The 24,771-nt window shown below is 42.6% G+C and overlaps 1 protein-coding gene across 4 annotated transcripts; it reads right to left on the bottom strand.

Moving 5' to 3' along the window:
- Positions 1 to 1,953: 1,953 nt before the first annotated feature.
- Positions 1,954 to 20,148, bottom strand: UNC93A (unc-93 homolog A). Of its 4 annotated transcripts, none has more exons than XM_063331034.1 (8): positions 19,955 to 20,148; positions 17,357 to 17,538; positions 16,341 to 16,570; positions 13,125 to 13,250; positions 9,937 to 10,154; positions 8,653 to 8,788; positions 6,924 to 7,055; positions 1,954 to 2,425 (listed from the first exon to the last, which is right to left on the bottom strand). In XM_063331034.1, exons 1-8 carry the CDS (start codon positions 20,039 to 20,041, stop codon positions 2,160 to 2,162), a joined length of 1,377 nt encoding a protein of 458 aa, XP_063187104.1. In that variant the 5' UTR covers positions 20,042 to 20,148; the 3' UTR covers positions 1,954 to 2,159. The 4 variants fall into 4 exon arrangements, with proteins under 4 accessions (XP_063187104.1, XP_063187105.1, XP_063187106.1 ...); XM_063331035.1 differs by having other exon boundaries at positions 17,357 to 17,533; XM_063331036.1 differs by having other exon boundaries at positions 17,357 to 17,447; positions 19,955 to 20,091.
- Between the last annotated feature and the right edge of the window lie 4,623 nt (positions 20,149 to 24,771).

Below are 24,771 nucleotides of genomic sequence, written 5' to 3'. Positions count from 1 at the left end.
GCTGGACACCATGCAGGCACTGCTCAGCAATAGCCAAAACGCTGTTGTGTTATCAACACTATTTTGGTCACAAAATGCAAAACACAGCACCATATGGGCTTCTATGAAGAAAATCAACTCCATCCCAGCCAGACCCAGTACAGGAGGAAAGAGAAAAGCTTATCAAGCTGTATATCCTCTGAGGGGAGGGATCAACATTTTGCTCTGAGGCAGGGTACGGCATCTTGTGTAGTGAGATCCTGATTTCTGTGTTGGGCTGTTACAAATAAACAATAAACGGTCACATTCACACAGATCAGATTTTCGCTGATGTTCATCTCAAAAATCCTCCACTTGCCGTTGAACGTTGCTGTGTAAAAGAGAATCAGAGGAGGATTTGGAGATATGTTTCACTGCCTGTTGTGGAGATGAAATCAAGGTGCTGTACCAGATGAAAGCGGCGCAGGGTGAGAGGCAGCAGCAGCCCAGCAAATCCATCTGTAATCTCTGGGCAGCTGGGAGGCCATCAGGATTCTGCAGCCACAGTAGTTTTGCCATTTGTATTTCCAACAGAGAGATTAACAGCATGCCTTTGAGCTGACAGGGCAAAGGCAGAAGAGAAAGGTGGATCTGTGAGGGAGCCCACCTGTTGCCTTCTTTTCTGCAGGACATAATGAACTCTACTTAATTGCGTGAGACCTGGACAAGCAGCTTATCATATGAAAAGCCATGAAGCAAGACAGGTGAAGTCTGGAGGGGAGTCCAGGTGCTTGGGAACAGGAGATGTTAGAGAAATAGTAAAGTATCATGAAAGGTACTGCTATTTAAAAGCCCTAACAATTTGGGGATTTTTTTCCGCATAAATTGTATTATTGATTTCTATCATATTGTCACACCATATGGTGCCTCATCCTTCTGTTACAGTTAATAACTGAGAAGAAGTCGTTTTGAATGTTAGCTCCATGGCATGCAGCAACTTAACTAGCCATGTTATTTCCCGGGGCAGCACTAATCTTGGAGATGAACAGCATTTGTCTTCAGTTCCTTTCATGCTGTCTGCCTTGCATGGAGGATCTGATCATACTGTCATTACCAGTAATGATCATGATACCTACACAGTGCTTTCTCGTCAAGATGTAGGGACACTGCCCAGTAATTGCACTGTAGCACTCTTCTCCTCGCAGTAAAACCACAAAAATCCAAATCTGAAAACAATATAGCATGTATAAAACTAAATGAAAGTTGAAATGAGATGAGGGAAATCCTCATCTGAGGCACTGCTAGGTGCCTATAGGTCTCAAGGAGATACTACAGCACAGGCCCATCCTCCTTTTCTCCTTCTCACTCAACGACTTGCACTGTTACCTGCATCCTTTTTGTGGCTGGTTCCCCAGGTAGCATGCCCTGGCTGCTTATCTTGAAAACAGCCCTGTCCATGGATGGGAAAGTGGCGAAAGTTCATCATGACTGAAGATGAACTTCGTGCAGAAGACATCTGTCTTGGGAGGAAGCTGCTGTAAGTGGTCAGGAAAAAAATGGAAACAGGAAAACCAAAAAGGGGAAGAGTGCTGGGACAGAGGGATGACGTGGGGAGAAACATGGTTGTCTGCTGATCTGAGACAGGTGGGTGGACTCAGAGTTAGTGGCTTTTGTGGTGTTCAGATATGAACTGTAGATCATAGCCAGTTCATAACTTGATGTTATTTACACCAACTGTTAAAGAATGCAGGATAAGAGCAATGTAAATCTTTATAAACAGTGGTCCCATGAAATGATGTGTGTTGTCTGCAGTCAGCTGAGCAACCCCAGTTGCTGTCATCTTCTGGTTGCATGTGGGCTTTTCAGGTTTGATTATAAAGCTATGGTACTAGGTTTGATCCACAGATACAAAAATGTGAGGACTTTAGGAGTCTTGTTTACATTTATTAAGACTTTATTAATTAAATAAAGAGAAAACATTTAGTTTGCTGTCTGTATGAAAGGGTGAAGTCAGATAATCTTCACTTATAAAACTGAGATGTCAAAAGAGATTTTTACTCCTAAGACATTTGTATTACGCTGGCCTCGAAATCTGTTCCATCACGCCCTTTCTGGAGACAGTACCTGTTGGAACCCCCTTGGAGGCATGCCTGCAGGAGCTGGTCAGCTTGCTTTGCCTCCATCACTCTGACCCTGTCGGATTACATGTGTGTTTCCTGGGTGACAGGTCCTACGTTTTCCTTCTTTGTAGCAGGAGGTGTCCCAGGGGAGCTCTTAGCTTCCAGGTATTCAACCACTCCATACGTCACCATAGACAACACAAGCACAGACAATAAAATATACAGTTTGATGTAGACTTGCAATTTGGTGCTATAACCAAAGGCAATGACAAATCCACATGACTCCCAGAGACGGTAATTGGCAAAGGCAGCCTCCGTGTGTTTCTCAAATAAAACGCCATAGAGCCCTAGAAGGAAGCAGAGACGCAGCTTATGAAGATTAAGTCTGAAACCAAGTATTTTCTGCAAAGGGAATGAATAGACAACAATGGGGAAGGCAGACCTTCCTTCATAATGTCAGAGAAAGGAAAGTACAAGCTTTGTCTTAAAACATTTTTGCACTCCTGTGGATCATTATAACTGAAATAACAGAGCAAAAAATGACAAAATAGAGAATATCAGAGAAAAACGGGAAGAAAATGGGAGAAAGGAAGAAAGAATGGTTCTATTGAAGTGAGATGGCAGGAAGTTTATTTTTCAAATTATCAGCCACAAAAGGGAAGCTTCTTGCACTGTCAAGTTTAACTTGGTTAAACTGATAATCCTAAAGCTCCCACTGAGTCCAGTCAGCCGCACACCCACAACTGGGAGTCAGGGAGGTTTTCCCAGCCTCCAGCTCTGACTGGTTGTGCACACAGAAGGGGACAGAGCTTGCTTCCCGCTGGGTGCTGAGCTAGCACCAGTGGTGATAAAGCAGCAGGCATTTCCACTGATTCAGCTGTGGCGTGCAGGGAGGGAAGGGGGGGAATATCATGTACCTTGACTCTTCTCATCCACTTTTCTATCTAACAACACATCTGTCTGAAATATGCACATTCAGCCAAAAAGCGCAGAGGAGTACAGAGTTCTCTAGAAGTCAGGGTAGGCTCGACTAACCCTTCAGTTTTGTTAAGAAGGGGGAGGCATCATCTGTATGTAAAAATTCACTGCTTCCTGATGACTATAAGAGGACATTTACTGAATGATTCAGTTTAGACATGATGGAAAACCTGGACAAGTGCATCACAAGAGGTACTTAGTTCATTAAACTGCCTGAGTGTATCGTGGTGTGAATTACTTGATAATCTTTCATAGTTTTGCCTAATAAATGAACAAGTACATGTTAAATTATCCTCCCTGTTTACCACTGCCTCTGTTCCCACTCCTTCCCCGGGGACTATTAGGCATGGGTATATAATAGGACTGCTGGAAATCATTTGAGTCCAGGTTTAAAAACTTTCCAGACTGATTCATATCCTTTTTAAAGATGCACGTCAGCCTGGAGAGAACTTTATTTTACTGTAGTCTACTCGATAGCTCTGTGCTAGACAATTGTTATGCCCCAAGTGCAGTTATTGCCAGGGGGATAACAATAGCATCGGTGTTCAGGTTAGATAAGAGAGGGCACTACCCACTCTGAAATGAAGCAGCTTCCACTGGAAATAAATGAGAGTGTCCACACACGTACGCAAACATGTTGGGAAACCTTTCTAAGATGACAAGTGACTCACCTACTGTGAGCCTATATGTCCTCTAGGGGGAACTCCAGTATTAAGTATCCACAGCACGCCCAAGTAAGCCATCTTCGATCACCATAAAATGCCTGAAGTATGCGGCACTGCCCTTGTATTTATTCAGTGGTTAATCTACTGATGCCCAAACAGCAGTCATGGGAGCTTGCCAAAGGAAGGATCATAGACCTCGGTCCCCAATGCTGTTTTAGAGGCCTTATCTCATCTCATAGCCTTTGGAGTTAGGAGTTTCTCATGTGAGGTATATCTGTATAAAAGTGATGAAGGAGAGAAGAGATTTAGTCCTAAATGGGCATGTCAAACTGAAGATCCTGTTTTGGGATGCAGCATTATGGAGTAATGTCACTGCACCTCTCTGTTAAGGTTTCATGTCATCACTCAATCTTTTAGTGTGACAATGTGACAAAGCAAACTCTCTATAATTTTATAACTTGGAGCTGTGGAACAGCTGAACAAGGTACAGACAAAAAAAAAAAAAAGAAAAAAGATACTGTGCAAGCATAAAGAACATGTGGTTTTTTCCCAGCTAACACAAACGTGAGGTTTTCATAGGTATCCTGCAGGAATCTGGGAATGGAGATGACATGTTACCGTGCTGTAATACAGGTCAGTCTTGTCACAGCACTGCAGGGCTCACTAGCCATCAAGTAAGCACAAAGCTTTGTCCACTGGCCATGCCTCATCCAGGGGTTGGGAACTGCAGCCACTTCCCAGCCTCCTCTCTGACACTTAAGTCCTCTGTACTTTTCCCTTTTCCTAACAAGGGCACCAGGCACCTCTTCATCAGGCATGCAGGGACCTTACTGAGGAGATGTCTCTCAAAAAGACATCTCAAATATACATAAATGCCTGAAGAGGATGGAGCCAGGGTCTTTTCAGTGGTGTCCAATGACAGGACAAGGGGCGAGTGGCACAAGCTGAAACACAGGAGGTTCCTTCTGAACATCAGGAAACACCTTTTTTACTGTGAGCGTGACTGAGCACTGGCACAGGTTGCCCAGGGAGGGTTTGGAGTTTCCTTCCCTGGAGACGCTCAAAAGCTGCTGGACATGGTCCTATGTAACTGGCTTTGGGTGGCCGTGCTTGAGCAGGGGAGTTGGACTAGGTGATCTCCAGAGGTCACGTCCAACCTCAATCCTTCTGTGATTCTGAAAGAAGCCAAGTGTCTGAGGGCAAGGCTTTCTGGAAAAGAGAGAAGCAGAATATAGGGCAGGTCCTTTATTCCAGTGGGAGACTAAGATATGGCTCTCAAGAGCGCTGGGAAGGAGCCTGATGAACAGTCAGGAAGACTGTGGCTGAGGAAGCAGGAAATGAATAAACAGCTTTGCTTCAGAGAGAGCAAATCCTTACTGATGTTGTCCTTCCGTGAACCTGTATAATGAGAGCACTGATTTAAAATTGTACTAAAGACACAGGGCTGTGGGTTGGGATGAGAGAAGATGAGAGGGTGTCACTTGATGTGCGTGTTAGCTCTCCTCTAAGGGATATGAGCTGGAGTTGCTTGAGGGGCAGAAAAGTCTGGCTGGAAACTTCCTTGTGTGTAGAGTGGGACTCTACACGTGCTGGAAAGGAGATCGCTGTTCGTGCCAGGCAAAGGGCTGTGGTGTTTCCCCTTTGGTTCTCTAGGAGGAACAGGGTAATTTATCTAGTGAGTGAAATCATGTAAGCTACTGAAGCGACCAGAGGGACCAGAGGGAGGGAGGCCAAGACACATAACCTGATGTGGGCCCAGTTGAGCTGGTTCTGTCACATGCATATTCCTATGGCATCTGCCAAATATGAATTTGAGACAGAGGGAAACAATATTCATGAAGTGAGAGGCAAAATATGGGAGCAGATGGGAGAGCATGTAACTGTCTTACTGACAACGGCTATGGCATTGATTTAAAAAGAGTGTGACTGACAGTGATTAGCAGACTTTACTTTAAGTCGTTACAGACTATAGCTCTTTCTTGCCCTCTCCAGCACTTTAGAATCTGTCTTTAGTCTCTATAGAACTTTCTCTAGTTTTGATTGAGGTAGATCCCGTATGGAAGTTGGTTTCTATCAGCTCATTATCTGAACTGTCAGTACGTAATAATTGCACTGTATCACAAAGCAGTAGGACATAAAAGATGATAAAAACAACCATAATGCATTGGATAAGAAGTCCAATTGTATACTTCCAGCAACAGATTCCTAGGAGAAGACTGTAAGAAATGAGGCAAGTATACAGTGGTCTTTGCGTCGCCAGTGCCCTCCTGAGTCTGGCAATCAAAGACACAGGGATTTTATGAGTTGGAGATTTCCTCTGGAGCCCCAGGCTTTAATAGACCCCAAGAACATTTTCCCCTGAAGTGATGTAATTCCAGCTTAAAAACATTTACATTTTTGGCAATCAATTCTATACTTTGATTATGCAATTCTATACTATGATTATTGTGTGAAAAATATGATTTTTGATTTCTATAAAGCCTGCTGCCTGACAACTTTATTTCGTGCCAGTAGTTCTGTTATTAAGAGAAACGGTGAATTTCTAATCACCTTTTCCATACTATTCATGATCTTACTGACTGCTTTCTTACTTATCACTTGTCCAGGCTAAACTGTTCTAGTTTGTTAGCCTTCCTTCAAGTGGAAGTCTCCCATGACTCTGCTCCTTTTTATTGCCTTCTTATGCTTTATCACATTTGATTATGATTTTTGAAATGGAGCAAATCAGAACTGCATGGTTTTACTTGGCTGCATAATGTTGCTCTCTGTGGTTTTCTCCTGCAGTTTTATTCTAATAACTCCTAACAGCCAATTTGCTGCTTCTTTTGTTGTTGAGCTTTGAGTTGATTTTTTATCCAGAGCGTTCTCCTTTATTGCAAAAGACAGACTAAATGTGTCATCCTTCTGAGTTCTCTAATTTTCTTTGAAATACTTGTACTCTTCCAGAATATTTATTCTGTGAATCTGTTATCATCTTCTGCAGTGTTCTTCTCTCTTCATCTTGGAAAAATTTGTTTAATGAGCATTTTACTTTCTTATGCCCAACTTGTTCTTATTTCTTCTACTTTCCAATGAGCTAACATATTTCTTTTAGATGCCGTCTTAAACCCGTTATCATTTTTATGCGCGTGTTGTTTTATAAATAAAAACATGCAGATTTTTATATCTCGAGAGAATTAATTTCATTGTCACCAGGACTTACCATTAGTTTGTGTCTGCCAAATGGCATCAGATAGGCCCCAAAGAGCAGGGAATACGAAAAACACAGCAATCTGCTTAGGATGAGGTTTCCACAGCAGTAGTGCTATTATACAGGCGGTGTTTGTAACTGTGGCTGTTGATTTAGAAAGAAAGAAAAGAAATATAAATGCTATTACGAACATGACAATGGTAGATAACACTTTCAAATTCTTCCCTCAGCTAGAGCATAAGGCAATCTGAAAATCTTTCTGGTTCATTGAGATTTGCCCTGACTGAGTTGACATCGCACGGAATACAAGACAATCCAGTCCTTTGGCAGGCTTCAATTAATAATTCTGAGCAGTGCCCTGAGCTGAGAGATCCTCGGCACCGATACGGCTGTTAGCCCAAAGGACAAGAACTGCCACGGAGTAGGAGAAGGGGCTTTTGAAACACTTGCAGTCACCATGTGAGGAATGTGGGAAGGGGGAGGAAGCATCGTTCTGCCCTCCTTGCCTAGTCCTTAAATGTAGGTTTCCTTTCAGAGACAGAGGAGACAGTTAAGGATATCTAGAGGGTCTGGTGGCTTTTTGTCTTTCTTTTTAAAAACAGAATGTAAAACTGATTTCTCCCTCCACAGGAACACTTCCACAGGCTGAGTACAAAGACCATTTAACAGAACTGAGAGGTTCAGAGGTCTTGCATTACTAACACTGTAGGTTTTTTAAATAATAATAATCATCATCATCATAATTTGGGATTTTTTTAAATCTGAAATGAGTTTCATAGAGTGAGATACACTTATGACAGACGTACAGAAGAATATCTGAACTACTGACTGTAGCATAAAGGACTCTGAATTTCTTGTTCCTGGCCCAGGTTTAAAATTTCCTGTGGAGGAGAATGCCTAGAATCTCTAGATGCACATTGAGTCAGTCAGTGAAGTTTCTAATAACAGTAGTTACTGTGCAGTGGAAGTAAGGCATCAGAACTTCAGTGTGAATGGCTTAGTGGATGCGGGGCAACAAATGAAATATTTCTTGGTATTTTTGTGCATCTGTTACTCTGTTAATCATTGGAATAGTGTTCTCTGGAGAGGGAGATGTTTTCAAATATACCGATCTCTTCTCCTGACAACTTTAAAATTACTGTCCCATACAGACGCCCTGAAGTTATTCTAGCCTGACACACTGGCATATGATTCTTTCTTTTAGTTTTCTCCGTATTGAGCAAGCAGTAAAAAAGGGCACCGTGCCAACCTTTAAAAATCTTCCTGAAATTCCCAGACTGGTTGCTTAAATTCCAAGCTCACCATCCCCTGAGACTCAAATCAATGGTGTATCTCACAAGGTTTGCAGTTGCCTTCACCCCATAAAGGTGAGGAGGTTTCAGCCAAATAGAGAAATCCTTCTCAGATATAGCGTAGGCCTCAACATCTGTGTTGTAAGATCATTTATCACCGGTTACATTAGAACTGTGAAGCATCAAAGCTGTAGGCCACTTTCTGAGTAAACAGTGGCCTCAAAAGCAGGGTGAACTACACCACCAGTAAAGTGGTGTAAGGCAATGACTTCAATACCGTGGTTAACTGTGCTGCCTCTCTTCTTGTGAATTAAGTTTGCCTCCAGATTGACTTTAGTTTTAATTGATAGCTGACAACAAGCTCTCCCTTTGTAGTGCATGCAAAGGGGGGAGCACTGGATTTGATATATTACATGAGGTGATCAGTCTTTCAAGTGACCTTTACATACCTAATCCAAATAGAAGTTTTCTACCCGTGAACTGAGAGATCTTCCCAAAGAGCAAAGAGCAGAGGGAATTTGCAGCTGAAAAGCAGATCATCACGTAACCAACATAATGTATCCCCAGGGCACAGGTCACATATGTCTGGAAGAGAAGAGACAGTGGTGACACATTTTCTTCAGTGAAAATATGCAGCTAAGGTTCAAGGGTCTTAGCCTGAGTATTTGGTAAATAACCAACATGGATGAGATCAAAGGGGCACAGCTACAGAGTTTGCTGACAAGTCCCTGGTGTATTGACATAGTTGGCCTTCAGCAGCGATATTCCTAACCCAGTTCCCAATCAGACCAATGCCATGCAAACAAAGCAGTAACAAGCAGGAGAAGAAACCAGAGCACTGCTCACTGTGCAAATGAAACTCCTAGAAGTGGCGCTAGGAATGTTCTGCCCTTCCCTTCGTAGCCCGAGAGATGAAAATTGACGGTCGCCACTATGACCATTACAGAGCAGCTCCCAAGAAATGAAGAGGGCCTTGCCTAAAGGAGCATACAACCAATGGAGATGGCCATGGAGTGACTGCCCCTTTCAATCTATTCAAACACAGCAGCAAGTGCACTCTTCCGTCTGCTTATAAGCAAGGTTTGAAAGCTTAGGTTGTCAAATAAGCAGCTCAGGAAGCTTGCCCCCTTTCTTTGGAGGCTTTCTGAACGAATGTGTGGAGAACACACCTGCTGTGGGTCTAGGTTTGTAGAGAAACTGGAGGAGCAGAGGTGGTTTTGATCATTTCAGGCCATCAGGGTTTGGGCCTGTTGCACTAGTGACTGGTGAGGGCTTTCAGCCAGCCACGTTGAGGGTTTGCTCTCTTACCGTAAAGGTTCCCAAAATAAAATATGTAGTATGTGTGCTGACTTGCACTTACACAAACTCTAGGGAAACCAGAAGGAAGGAAGATATAAAAGCTTTGCAGACTTCTGGCTTTTTTCCCAGTTTGTTATTTACAACAAGCTGAAGAGTTTGAACCTGTACCGCTCTGCTGTGGCCTTTGCTGGTGAGTTAAGCTCTCTACAGCTTTTTAAGGCTGTTCCAAGGGACATATTTACTGCTGGCCTCTCCTGTTTGAAGATGTCACTCAGAGTTCATTCAAGTAGAAGTAGTAAGCAGTAATTTAGCAAACCACAAATCGCCATTGAAAACATCTTCATTTAACAAGTAAATATAGATCAGATGCAATAGTAAGACACAAAGACACAAAAAACAATCAGACACAAACAGATTTTCATTGTCATCCACACCTTTGTGTAGTCACCAGCAAGAAATCCCTGTTCCAACCCACTGTACATTGTCAGAGGGATTAGAAGACACTGTCTTTTATCTTTAAGTTGCTGGAAAGTTGCTAGGAACGTAGACCAAAAGGATGGTGTCTCTAGTATTTCTTTCTCAGTCTCTGCTTGGTCAGATTTGATCTGGTCCAGAAACATAACAATCAGCAACACAGCTAGCACACCACTAGCTGCAAAAACAAAACAAAAAGTTCATGAAAAAAATGAGGAATGCTGGAAGAATGATGGGAAGTCGCTTGCTGCTGTTATTGTTCTGACTTAGTGCTTAGCTCTCTGTGGGCTGTTTTGGCAGATGCATCTGATTCCGCTTCAGTGTAAAGGCCATTTCTGTGTAAACAAGGAGGCCTGATCTACATTCACATCTTCCGCATACAGCTGCGCGCCTCGCAGATCCCCTCGGCTTAACTGTGACTGGCCTGTTGTGACAGCCGCCGGGCCAGCTGTGCGGCCGCAGAGGGTGATCGCTCACCCTTCCAGGGCAAGCCAGGGGTCGGGAGGACGGGGAGCTGGCCAGAAACTGCTCCCTCGGGAGCTATCAAAAGGCTTTAAATCAACACGAAAGAGGAATATTCACTTCCAGTGCCAAGGTTTTCATAGCTAGGGGTGATCTTCCTTCAAATACATGGAAAGAAAAATAAAGGGCTAGAAGTAGAACTGCTGTCTTGGATCCTGGTATATGTTGCTTTTTTTCTTTTTTTTTTTTGTTTTTGGGGTTTTTTTTTTGGTCAGCTCGGAGCGATGCTTTGAGTACGGAATATGTGCTATTTTAAAGATGATAGTGAGCAACTCTGGGTGACTTGAAAAAGATGTAGGTTACAGCTTTGAACCTAGAATTTCCTAGCAGAAGCAACATATGAAAGAATACATGGGGTAGTTGTTAATCAGAAAATGATCATGTATGTATTGGTCTAGGTTTGTTGCTTGCAGAGTGAATCAATATGATTTTTTCCATGTTATCAAGAAGATAACTGTGGCTCCTAACATACATTAAGCATTCACGGATTCACAACTGCTTGCTTCGTTTTAGATGGAAGGCATGATTATGTTTCCTCTCTTACTTATGCTGGATAGAAATCCATCCATGGAAACAACTGGAGTTCAGAGTAAGAGGAAAACAAGGCATCTCTTCCCATCCACCTTGCCTGTTTAATGTGCTCCTATGTTACTGTGTATGTGCATGCTCTTTTCTGTGAACTTTTAATGTCCAAATATGTTAGCAGATTTACAGTAAATTGCCTCAATTTTTTTTATTGCTTGTTATTCTCATCCATGTCTCCTAGAATGAAATTGTATTCTCTACTGCCCTGATTCTCCACTGTGGCTGAGCTGTAAACCCTTTGTGATGTAAGTCATTGTTGGTTCTGCCAGGGTGTTTATTAGTGCTCATGGGCTGGTTGCAGGACTTATATTGCTGAGAGCAGGACATCCACATTTACAGGACAAAAATTCAAACAAATATGTCAAATCAATCAAGAGCATCAGAAAGATACTAACCATTATTAAGCCATGCAGTTACTTATCTCCTGTAATTGCTCTTGATTCACTTGACCTATTTTGGTTTGAAGAGACCTTTGAGATCATGAAGTCCAACCATATGAACATAACTAGAAACATCCCTGGTCCTCGAGAAAACTAAACAACAAAAGACTTATCCATTATTGTCTACACCCAAGCTGGGCAAAATACATATTCAGCAACCAAATAGAGGAGACATTCTAAAAATGTCTGTGAATGAAATATTTATCTATTTGGTTTCCCTCGAGGTAGGAAAAGACATATCTTTTATTAAGAGCTTAAAAGAAAAATGAAACCCTACTGACGCAGGGTCAGTAGACAGCAGGGTCGCATTCATTTTGCATGAGCAAAGCCTAAGGGAGTGCTGTATATGTTAGTCATCAAATTTAAATTTAAACTTGTGAGCCAAACCTGCCTTTAGCAGAAAGGCATCAGCTCCAGCACACTCTGGAAGGGAAGTGGGGGAGGATATTCTTTGCATTTTCTCACCAATTAGGAATGGAGTTGGGTGAAGGAGGGAGGGTTTGCTGTGATGCACTTGTCCGGTGAGGGCTGGCTCTGACCAGATCACATACTCTCTGTTTGAGTGTATGACAAATTCCATGCATCTGTCTCAGCGTACAGAGCACGTCTATGTGCAGAGGCTGCAAAGATATTTTAACAGAGCTAAGGTGACACATTGCCTTGCCAGATACTTCCCCTTTATCCAGAGAATAACTTGTTTTGAGAAGGATACTTTTTGAACTTTCCTCGCTGAATGAATCTTTGCATATCTATTTTTGTCTTTCCAATTTTGTTGGCATCAGCCTTCCCTGTCTTTGATTCCTTTGTAGCCTTATGCAAGGAAGGTCTATAGCAGCTGTAGTTACTAAATGGGAGACGTGCCAGTTCACCTAGTGCTTCTCTTTATCTTCGCCTTTCACATTAAGGTATTATTATTCAAGCATCACAGCTGAGAATTCACTGAAGTTGTAAAATCTCAGCAGGGATCCAAAAACCTCCCCCCAAATGACTGCATGTTCTGGGAGCTGTGGTTCAGGTCCACGTCTAATTACAGTGCAGTTCTTGTGCTAAAACTGTTTTACATTTGGTAGGACATCAGCCAGTTCTGATAGGCATCCCCAGATGACTGGAAGCTGGTGAGTTCAAGCACTGCTATCAGAGCTGCTCTTAGCATCTTGGACCTCTGGATGCATGTATAAATCTGCCCAGTGCCATCAGTAGCTAGTTCACTATTGCTGATTCTGAAGATGGTGAATTTAAAACTCTCTCCTGCATAACTGGGTAAGCTGTTGCAACCTTCTAATTGCAGTGTGGGCATACTTTTGATTCTAGTCTGTAGAGCAACATGACTTTGGGTGAAACAATGGGGTCACCATACTGGCTTTCCAGGTCAAAAATACAAAGAATGTATTGCTCCTTTAGACAAAAATGATATGGCACTGGCACAAAGGATTTGAAACTATTTAGGAAGGAGTTGTTACAGCTCTCACGTATTGTATTTCCTTTTAGCAAATTGGATTGAGGGAGGAAGTTGGAAACTTAATCTGCAAAGTCATGCTAGGTTTCACAAGTAGTAGGTTCCCCATCAGTGGTATTCATTAAAGATCGGGTGGATTACTTACCGGTGTAGATCCCTAGCAGAGTGTATATTAAGGAGTTGGAGGGTTCTGCTGACCCCGTGGTGTTAGTGGTGTCAGTCATGCAGTCATACGCTCCACAGCATGCCAGGTTTTCTTCTGAGATTTCCACTTGTTCAGTAAGGACCAAAAGAAAGGCAGGACAGGGAAAAGATCAGATGAGTGCACACTATATCTAAGGATGTAAGGAAAAGGGAATCCAGCACTCGGTGATTGGTTCTAGTTTCAAATCCTTCCTGATTAGAGATGTTTAACTTCAGAATCCCAGTTTAGCACGCAAAAATTTGGTTTAACAGAAACACTCAAGACAGAACACTGAATTGATGGTTACATGGAGACATGGACTAAAGCCAGAGGCTGAAATCTGAATCCAAGCTCATTTATGGTATTTAAAGTTTCAATGTCTATCTGTACCTCTTAATTGTAATACCCCACAAGATGGATCCCTCAGTTTACACCACCACTGAACTGATGGACCTCAGTTCTTACAGCCAGAGCAGATTATCCTTCTTCAGGTAATTTCTGAATATGTTATAGGAATAGAAACCACCTTAAGACATCTTTTTTGTTTTATAAATTCAAATTACGATTACTCACTAATGCAGTCTTCCAAGAAATCTGCTTTTCCTGGCTTTATTACTGGCTTTATTACTCTTTGATGACATACTTGCAAGTAGAGCAGTTTGGCAGGGTTTGGAGTAAGACCTTTGCTTTTTTCAGTCCCATCAGCGTTGTGCTGGGCACGTGTCAAAGTCACACACGCGTGTGTACTCACGCAACTTGTGTGTCACTACGACACCGTGCCCACTTCCTCCAGTACCCTCTCTGTAAAGAAAAAATACTAACCCAAAGTGTGAGCCTGAATAAGATATGCAGTGGGGAAGGATGGTAAAAAAAAAATGTACAATTATTTCAATGCTTTCACTGCAGAATTTGTCACTGGTTCAAGCATAATAAAGGGCAATACAGTGTACCTTGGCTGATTCCTTCAACAGGACTTGATCGGTAATTTTTCAATTAAGATTATTGTGTAACTACTTTTAGCGTGCTTTTCCCCATTGCTTCCAATCAAGGCTGCTGCGATGTGAATCAGCTGTTTAACTAGCTTCATAAACAACTTTAGGTTCAACATCAGATAAAGCTTCGTAACAGAAAGAAAATCATTACCTTGTTATAGCCAGTGGCTACTGCTACACAGTATTGAACAAACAGACCCTCAGCAAATTTACTGTATGCAAAAGGTTAGTCACACTAGTAAAGTGTGGAAGTGTGTAAAACAAGTTTTTTATCTCTTCATGCATCATCTGAAGATGAAGATGCACAAACAATTAGTGATATGGAAGCGGCAAAGCAGGGTTTGCTCTGTTCCTCTGGAAATAAGGCTGCAATATTGATAAGTGAGAAAGGATGACTCTTGTAATTTACATTGATTACTGTCTTCTGTTGTAGTATTGCCTCACGGTGTAGCTTGCCTTGCTGTGTCTGGGTGCAGTGATGCAAGCAATATGTCAAATGTATGTACGTGTTTGAATTTTATGCATTTTGATTCTGCAGATATATACCGTATCTTTCTGACTGCTCAGTAAAATTATGCATTTTAAGTATATGGGCAATATGGGAGGATATCTTTGCTGCTCTGTAAGAGGAGAAGAAAAGAAATGAGTGCCTGGAGACCCTCACCCCCCTGCAGGAAGCTCCCTCCAGATTAAAGCCGAGTCTCACTGAGAAGGCACAATTGGGAAGTTTATAATGTGACTGCTCGTCACTGTTGTGAAGATAGGCAAGGCCTTTGGCTTTGAGAGCTGTTCATAGCACACCTCACAGGACCACAGCACTTCCTGAAATCCAATGTAACTGATAATAAACAAGTTAGATCTTCATTAGAATCTAGAGGAACATCCTCAGATGCAAAACTAGGAGAGGAATTTCAAGATTAAAAAAAAAAAAAAGAGTATTTTAATTCTCCTATTAACATCACTCAACATGGTGTGTGCTGTGAGGCAGAGGAGAGTAGAATGGTTGAAGTCTGTGCAGACCCCACAGCTGCACCGCAGCCTCTGCCCTGCAAATGAAACCAGAATGGCCGTTAGCTCCTTGGACAACATGTGGCTCAGTGAAGGCATCGTGTGGCTCAGTGATCAGGACAGCAGGGCTCAGCCACACTTGATATGGTCCCTTAGCATTCTGCTTTGATGGTGTTTCATCTATAGTTGCTAGTGTTCAAAGGAAGCTTGATTCTCCATACGTATCGTGCCTTGTGACAACTACCATGCCATAAACGCTAGGATTCGAAGATTAAAAGCTGATGCCATCTCCCTGACATTTAGGTTTAACCGAATACCTGTTTGAGTACCCTCCAGAGGACATACTGCTTAACTGAGCTGGGGAAGGCAGGTAACTTCTTGCTATTCATAGTAGCAATGTATATAGAAAGCTCTTTCCATGTCCATCCTGTTCTGACTTTGACAGGACAGGGAATGCATGGGAGACTGCAATGAGAATACACTGTAGCACTTTGAATCTCTAAGGTGGCATCCAAGTATTAATTTGTCTTCACAACTGCCCTTTTAAAGCTTACAGCAATTACAAGCATGGGAAATGAGGGCAGCGCTGTTGAGTGATTTCTTCAAGCTACATCAGCATCTGCTGTCTGAGCCTGAAATACAGACGAGGAGCCCTGGCGTGCAGACTCCTGCCAACAGCCACTTCTCTTTCTTCTTGACAATTCAGTAAAGCACTCATTTTCAGCAAGCACCAGCATCAGCTTGACTAACCTTGAATGTTTAACAGCAAATTAATTCAATACTACAAGCTTTGCAAAAAGGCCGCTTTAGTGTTTTGCCTTTTGTTTTAACCACTTTAAATAGAAGTCAGATGTGAAAGACTGCCGTTGCCAGCAACCTATCTGCGCTTTACGACACAGGGGTGGAATTCAAAAGGAATTCAATAGACATATATTTTTGAGCTAGCTGTCTGAACTCTTTATAGCTGATGAAGAGTTGATAGAAAATAGAGCAATTTAGCCCATCTATTTCAGACATCTACCTTCAGATGAGCGAAGTCACATCTGAAGTGCCTGTTTCCACTGACTATGAAGGCAATTGAGGGTCACTAGCTCAGCTACAGAAATCTACCTTTTAACTATCTAGAACTAGCTGATCTTCATAGAAAAAAGGACCAAGATTTTAAAATATATTTTACCTTTGTTGGAAGCTTGACTAAATATCAAGGATGAGATAAGATTTCCCCAGATGCCGGAGGACTGAAATATCAGAAAGAAGACCCCAAAGTATTGGTTGATAATGTCCTTCCCATTTTTTCCTGCTTTCTCAGCATATGAATTGCCAGCAATGGTGAGGTAAGTGCATTTGGCAGACCAGAGTGGTGCTCCTCCTAAGCCCAGGATCACAGAGGTAGGGATTAGTGTGTACCTGCCAAAGAACACTTTATTTAGCATGTTATCATCCATTAGCATAATAATCGTTTGCCCAAAGATCCAGAGGCAAAAACAGACATCAAAGAAATAGATTTATCCTTTGTGTGATTCAGTAAATCTACTACATGAATCCAAGAAGGGGCTAGTCCTATGAAGCTTAGGATGTGCAAGCACTCACAGATGTGTCCAGAGGCTAGGTCTAGGCTAGGCTGGCTAGGTCTGTGCTCATGTGCCCTGTCCTCTTGTAACTGAGAACTAAATTGCACCTGCACTTCAGAAGATGGACCACAACAACTTTCCTCCACAGAGCTGTGTCCCCTGTCACTAGAGAGCAGAAGTAAATTGTTCATCCACTTCCAAAAGGGCAAGGCAGGAGCTGGCCTCCTTCTGTGGTCCTCTGCTCCCAGAGCCACTGGCTGGAAGACAGCCTTCCCTTTTGTCTTTTCAAAAGCAGTCTTAAAGTCATTTGGATTTTAAATGAAACTTCTGATTTTATTTTTTTCTCTGAAGGGAAATCTCTGCTACACACATGAATTAGAGAAGCAGCTTCAGGTGGGTGGTTGGATGCATTCATTCTGGCTTTTTGCGTATTTTCACCTCTCTGCTTCACCTGCTACTGGATTTCTTTATCCCTGTTTCCTGCAGGTAACATCTTTTGCATCCAACTTTCAAATCCACAACACAGAGGTAGAGTAGGAATTGAGAAGAAAAAGAAGAAAGAACTTCTCCCTTACTGATTTTTTTCAAACAGAATAGACAGGTTAAAGTATTTAAATTGTACCAGCTAGCGTAGAAGTTCCCTAAGGAGAACGCGACGTAGCAGCACATAGAGCCTGCGATGGTCCACTTGCAGCCCAGCTTCTTGATGAGGACTGGGGGGAGGAACATGGATGATAAGATGAGTGCAGCATAGAGAACACTTAGAGAAGCAACGCCCAGGCCTTCTTCTGAGTGGAGACTGCTCTGCGTGGACAAAAACAGCGGTTGAAGCAAATGTTATCACAGGCACATGTTACTATGGTGTACAGAGAGTGGCTTCAGGCAGAAAAAGAGAGATGCAGAAGCTGCGGGTGGGTGTTACTCTCTCCTTTCCCCAAAGCACCCTGATTATGGATTTATGGTTTTCCTCACAATGATAGCCCATTTATGAAAATATGATACAGAACCAGGTGAGGGTTGCTCAGATTCAAAGCTTTGGTAAGTTAGACTTTAGATTATTTAACGCAATTTGTTTGAGTTTCTCTTTGAAAGCAAGCTGAATGAAGGATAACCTCTTTTCTTGGCCTTCTCTTTTTGTCTCGGGTAGGAATATCCTCAGATCTGCATTGCAAGGGCTGACTTAGCAACAGGGGAAGATTCTTTGCTTTAAACTACAGGTCTGATAATTTCTAAATTTTTCAGAGGCCAAGGTCCAAATATGCTAATATGCTCATAGCAACCCTTTGTAGTTGGAAGTAATTGATTCACTCACACTTTCACAAGGGAGGAATAGGATTTTACTGATCTAACCACGTTTTATAGTTTTATGCGTAAAATGGTTCTCTTACCTGGATACTGTAAAAGTTGCAATGAGAAGATCAAGATGCTGCTTATCAACATTTTCCTGTTGGATTTCATTAAAAGCTTACGTGGTCCGTTATGATTTTGGAAGGGGGGAATGAGCGCGGGGGTGTGGGGTAGCACTGGAGAGCACTGGAGGAGGGCTGGTAGCTGCACCAAACACTTCCAAGCCTTGCAGTGGCTGCGTGGTCCGGATGTGCAGGACCATGGTGGCAGCCACACGGCTCCCTTGGCAAGAAGCAGGCATCAAGACAGTAGGGTGAGGAGGGAATTTTCTCTGTCAAGGAGTGTCAACGTATTTGGCAATTGGAATGGTTGTTTTGTAAAAAGGCAAAGAGGCTTCCTGATCTCTGGGGTCTTATTTGTGAAACACCATATGCCTGGTTTTGTCAGTTACAGCTTCCAAAAATTAGGAGCTGGGACTCCAAAATCATATGATTAGCTTAATTGTTACTGGTTTGGGTTTTTTTGGTGTTGTTTTTTTTTTTGAGGGACATGAATGTTGAATTAAATGTTGCATATTTTTAGTGCTTCTCCTGCAGGCTACAATACAATAAAAATAACCTACTTTTGATTGTGTCTCAGCAAGTCCTTTTTAACCACCAAGACAAAATAGAGAGAGGAGAGGGCTACTTTGTGAAGCAGCACCACTCCCTCCTGCAGCGTTAGGGGAGGCTGCATGTTCCAGCACTTAGCCCGAGCGTGCAGCGTTTCAGATGGTGCGGCTGACTCATGGCTTCTTGGGTTTATCGTTCCCCTCCTCATCAGTCTACCCAGCTAGTAACATCTCCATCCATTTTTGGGACTGTTTTTTGCAGAACTTCCCTGAACTTGGAATTTGACAGTGTCAGCGAACAGAAAATGCTCGAGGAGAGGAGAGATGTACAGAGCTATCAGGGACCTCCTGAAATGAGGTCAACCCCTTGTTACTGCAAACAAGTATATTATGTTCTACATCAAGCTCCACCTTTAAAGTATACAGATTTCTACACCAGTTGGAAAATCTTTCTAAAACCCAGTTGGTCAGGGTCATCTTTTAATATTCTGCCTAAACTTCCTCATGGATGGCTTATATCCATTTATTTTTCATTAGACCAGGACAGTCTTCTAGATTGAAAAGGTCCTGTTTATTTACTCTGAAGTATTCATGGACACCAACAGTAATGCTCAGTCTTTTAGTATGGCTATACTAAACAAGCCAGCTCTAATGACATCCTGAGTGTTCAAGTCATTCTAGAAACCATCTATGCTACTGTGTTTTAAGAAATTAATGTGTATAAAAGCCACAGCTGCCCGTGATTTAAAATAATATTTTTTTATTATTATGTTATATCACGACACCAGGAATTATTGTATTATTTTATACTTATATTGTTTAATGGATTTGACATACATTTTTATTATTTTACATTGCTGTATAATAATAATAATAATAAAATCATAGCAATTTAGAAATATTCAGAACAATCCCTTTTCAGAAATGAAGTTTGTTTTCCGTTTCGCGTTATCTTCTTTTGAGAAAAATCTCAGGGAAATTTAGTTTTCATTCAAACAGCTTTTGTGGACCTAAAGAAGTAGTCTGACACAAGTATTCAAACTATTTGAGAAGTACTAGAATAAAATATTTAGTAAATGCTATGGATCTGAGTGAGGGATAATAACCTGCATGAAATTGATGTCCTAACTCACTTAGTAAGAAATAGGGCTCATGCTTTCCTCACAGAAACTGGGGAAAGACTGACAGGTTTCACACAACCAGCTGGCCTGATGCCCTTCCAGGCCAACTGTCCTGCCAACCAGTGGGAGACACTCCACTTACCTGTAGGCTCTGGAGTCCTCCGTAAGCAGTGAAGAGAAGTAAAAATCCAAAAGAAATGACCAAAACATTCTTAAGATTCCTTTCCATGTTGATTCATACAAGGCAAAAGGTCTGCCGGTGTGCAGAGCTGATCCAGTTATTCCAGGGGATGCTTTGAGTTGGAAGAAAACAGCTTATGTTTTGTTGGAAAAGGTCACTTCTCACTGTCCTTGTAGAGGAAAGAGTTGTTAATTATTTGAGGATTGGCCAGTGAACTTTACTTTTGCTGATAGTGAAAACTCTTTACAGGGTTGTTACTCATTCACCTGTTGTGACTAAGGCAATAACGAGCGCTCCCAAAGGACATCAGTCAGGTTTTATTAGATGGGTATGTAAGTCACCTGCAACACTGGGACTGATTTTAGTATTGCAGTTGTACATTATATGGCTTTCTCCTATCACTAGCACAGAAGAAAAAAATTGCAAGCAGTGAAATGCCTGTCTGGCATAAAGATACACTAATCCATAAAGGGCAAAGATTAGAAGATCGTACTGAAATCTATATTGGTCTATTGCTTAACTGAGGTTCCAAAAGCATACTGGGAAATGAGATTGATCGTGTTACAGTGTTGTCTGCATACATCAGCTCTACAGCCGTGCAGCGTACCAAAACAAGGTTGCTGGCTGCTTGGCAAGCAGGAGAGTCTTCACCCATGGTGAACACCACGGCTTCGGTGTTTCAAATTTACCAGGTCATACTCATGAAAACCATTTCCCCCCATCTTTCCCATCAACTCAGAAGCCAAGAAGAAACATGGATTGAGTAGATAAATGAAAAAGCAACTTCCCTCCTCCTCCTCCAGCCTCTGGAAAAACACAGCCTTTGTGGAATGTATTTTGCCTTGCCAGTGCTGCCTGGCTCAAGGAGGGAAAAATTTCCCCCTAGCCATCCAGCCCTGCTGCATTTGCCCCTGCTTTCCCCTGTTTTCAGAGCTTGTCCTTGTGAAGTTGCTTTGTCTCTGTTCGTGACACATTGGCCATCCTACAAGTCCTGACTGAGCTTTTGAATTTTGGTTTAACCTGGACGGCAACTAGGACCATGCAGCCGCTCACTCACTCTCCTGCCATGGAATGGGGGAAAAACTCAGAAAAGTAAAAGCGAGAAAACTTGTTGGCTGAGATAAAGACAATTTACTAGGTAAACCAAAAGCTGTGTGCACAAGCGAAGCAAAACAAGCAATTCACTACTTCCCATGGGCAGGCAGGCGTTCAGCCATCTCCAGGAAAGCAGGGCTCCATCACACACAATGGTTACTTGGGAAGACAGACGCTGTCAGTTCAGACGTCCCCCCCCTTCCTTCTTCTTCCCCCAGCTTTATATATTGAGCATGATGTCATTTGGCATGGAATATCTCTTTGGTCAGTTGGGGTCAGCTGTCCCAGCTGTGTCATCTCCCAACTTCTTGTGCACTCCCGGCCTACTCACTGGCGGGGCAGTGTGAGGAGCAGAAAGGGCCTTAACTGCTTAGCTACAACTAAAAATACTAGTGCGCTATCAACATTACTCTCTAAAAGACAGAACCTGCTAGCAGGAAAGCCAACTCCATCCCAGTCTAAACCAGGACACGAATAGTCCCCTTTTGAGCACACAAAGTCCTCTCTGCCCCTAAGCCAGGCAGGGCGAACAAACCCTTCCTGCAGCTGTAGCAGAGGAGGGATTTAAACCTGTGAGCAAAGTGGAATCCAAAAAAGTCCATGCCATAACGTTAGCATATTCAAGTGGAGGTGGTCTGTAGGGTGTCCATAGTGTCTAGTGGGAATGCACAGCTAAGACTTGGTCTAAATCCCACTAGATGGCACAATTTTGCTTCTCACAGGGACATTCGAGGGTGAGGGGAGGAAGCTTTAATACATTAATTCATTTAATACATTAAAGAGGTCACAGCTAGTTTCTACTTTGGAGAAAATTCCAGTATGTGCCTTTTCATTTTCTTCTTTTGTCTTATAATCTTCTTGAATGAAATAATGCAGAAAACATAATCTTTTAATTCTCTATTGTTAATGGTACCTCTATATTGCAAGTCTAGATAGTGAAATACCGGCTTTTTATTTTACAGACTACTATGCTCAGCATGCAAACACTTTCAATTAGATCACAGTGCTACTCTTGTTTTGCAGTGTTTGTAATCCTCTACAAGGCTTATAAACCAATCTGATGGTACTTTGGCCTAGTGATTTCCAACCTTTTTCGGTTTATGAACCCTTGCAATTTTCCAGTGCAGATCCTTGCATAAGGAATTTACACTTGGTGATAACATGCTTGTTTCTGTTTTGGACCCCTTAGAAATAGTATGCAAAATTCTAGGGGTTTGAGGTCATAGGTGGAAAAGCACTTGAAAAAAATAAAAGAGAAAAAGTAAGAATGATGCTTGTCCTAAACAAAAGCATAACTGTCACCTGTTTGGGCAGAGGAAACCAAGGATAGTGCAAAGCGCACTTAGTTCTAAAAGACTTCATTTTAGTGCTCTTCCTTGACATTAGCAGTAAGAACAACACAGCTTTAAAAAAATTAGCATTAACTGGACTCTATTTTTAAAATGCAGTGTTGGATAGGTTGTGTCATCAGCACTTCTGCTCTGGAGAAATTCTTAACTCCTAGCTCAGTCACGTCTGCTGAGCAGCAAATGTTGAAGAGCATATGAGGGATGGTAGGGGGGTTTTTTTGTGTAGTTTTTTTTTATTTCTCTCCTTTTGACTGATCAAAGACATTTCGGCCTGTTCCACATCCCTTGCCCAGAGCTTTCGGTTATCCAACTGCCTGGTCCTGAGCCCCTCCTTAGGAATGTGCGGAGTCTTTACCAAGGAGATCTGATAAGGCTGAGGATCTCTTCCTTTGGTACCAGGCAGCGGGTGGCTCCGGCAGGCCTGCTCTCTATCACCCTTGACACCTCTTTCATTCTTTCTGCCAGTCTAACTAAGATTAAGTGAGCCTCAGGAGCTGTGCACTGCATTTTGGGCTTAGCTTTGGCATAAGGAGGCTGCAGCCACCAAACTGAAATGTCTTGCAGAGCGCAATCACAAAAATGGGAGATAGAAGAGGCTGGTTAAATTCATGACTCCATCCCACAGCCAGTCATGTTTATTTTCCTGTGTTTATTTTCTCAGTGTAAATGAGGGCAGCCTTTGCTTAAAAGATTATAGCACCAGAGGCTAATCTTTGGGGAGTTCAGTGCTTCATAGTTATCATTTCCCTATTTACTCTTTGCTGGTTAAATATATTGTTTAGGCAGCTATTTTAACAACAACAAAATAAAAACCACCAAACCCAACACCCAGAATACTCACCATAGGATTTTTCTGTCTTAGGAGGCTTTTAATTGATTAGCTCCTTGGTGGTAAACAGTCTCCCTTGCGTCTATCAGTAGAAAGCCTGAATATTTTTATATGCCAGCTGGCCAATGGTTTGGCCACCCACATAGTATGGGCAAGTGTTGCAAGAGCTGTTCTCAGAACTGGCCTAACTGGGTCTGGTCTCTGAGGAGCCGCCACTGAGCAGGAGCTGCAGGGGACAACCGTTTGCCCATGGATGCCTCCAGACTCAGGGATGAGGAGAGGGGAGGCTGGAGACAGCCTGTGTATTCCACCTTGGAGAAATGAAGCTGATTCCTGCCCTTTTTCCATGGTGAAGGTATTGCAGATGTACTAGAGGAGAACATCAAGACAGAGCCTCTTCTCCTGAGCTCAAGCAGTACTAGAAAACCCTTACTATACTGTCTTGTGCTGGAGCTCTTAACTGTGGGAAAGCCAGCAGATTGCCTGGTCCTTCTCGATAAGCTACAGAGAACTACCTGGCTCGCACTCTGAGCTGGTTGAACCCATGCTGCTGGTATTTAATCCATCCTGTTAGACACACGAGTCCTGAACTGTCTTTCCAGAGACTACTGTGGGGTAGTCAGGACCCTCCTTTGACTAAGCTACCACCAACCCAAATGCTCATTTTCTGGGGCTGTCACACAGAAGACACTCTTCATGAGCTGTAGCAGTGTGAGTGTCCTGAGGAAATAAATTACTTCTCCAGAGAGTGGGGTACCTGTAGAACATAAGGCTGACGCAATGGGCAGCATTAAATGATCTAGATTTGTAAAATCTTTCACAGTTTGCAGATGGCATAGGAAAGCATGGCTGACTCATAGGAGATGCCCAAGCATGTCTAACACTGTTGTAGCCACTCTTTTTTTCCAAAGTCCTGTTCTCCCAGGAAATTATCCTGTCCTGACATACCTGCAGTGTTCCCACCTGCCAGACCAACATCCGAGTTCTGCATTTTCAGTAGCTGCTTCACAACAAAAGGGGCTAATTAAAATTCAAGGCTGCTTGGCCCAAGCTACCTACACAGCGTTTCCTTTCTTGCTGTGAAAGCCTGGCCATGTTGCTCTGTTCTTCCCCTTCTCTTTCATCTGCATTTGTGCCCTGCTGATTTTGGAGTTGAAGCAGGAATGGCTAAATGTGACGCATGTGCCTTGTGAAGCCCAGCCGTTCCTGACAGGGTCCCTAGAAAATACAGGCTGTTACACATTGAGGGAGGGTCACAATTCGGATGTGGGATTCATAACACTGGGCTGAACACATCAAGTAGTAAAAGCAGTTTTCTTCTGGCAAGGGGGTCGGAAGGGAGTTGCCAATCAGTAAGTTCATTTTGCCCATGAAATCGGAGGAAAATAATTTTTGTTTTGCCAAAGGCTCCATCAATGAGAGTTGCTCCTGTGTGCCTCTAAAGGTCTAAACATCTCCACCTCCTCCAGCATTTCAGCTCTCATTTCCAAGTTTCCTGTGTTTCC

The sequence above is a fragment of the Chroicocephalus ridibundus genome, chromosome 3 (genome assembly GCF_963924245.1).
Source record: "Chroicocephalus ridibundus chromosome 3, bChrRid1.1, whole genome shotgun sequence".
Classification (NCBI taxonomy): Eukaryota; Metazoa; Chordata; class Aves; order Charadriiformes; family Laridae; genus Chroicocephalus; species Chroicocephalus ridibundus.
The sequence above is the reverse complement of the archived record's forward strand: the minus strand, read 5'-3'. Positions and strand labels throughout refer to the sequence as shown.

Excerpts from the sequence above, each read along its gene's own strand:
- UNC93A (XM_063331034.1), bottom strand. The coding sequence starts at position 20,041 with ATGGAAAGGAATCTTAAGAATGTTTTGGTCATTTCTTTTGGATTTTTA. Across the intron at positions 17,539-19,954 it reads GAGGACTCCAGAGCCTACAG|AGCAGTCTCCACTCAGAAGA; the intron begins GTAAGTGGAGTG and ends TTGTCCACGCAG. Across the intron at positions 16,571-17,356 it reads GGGAACTTCTACGCTAGCTG|GTACACACTAATCCCTACCT; the intron begins GTACAATTTAAA and ends GTTCTTTGGCAG.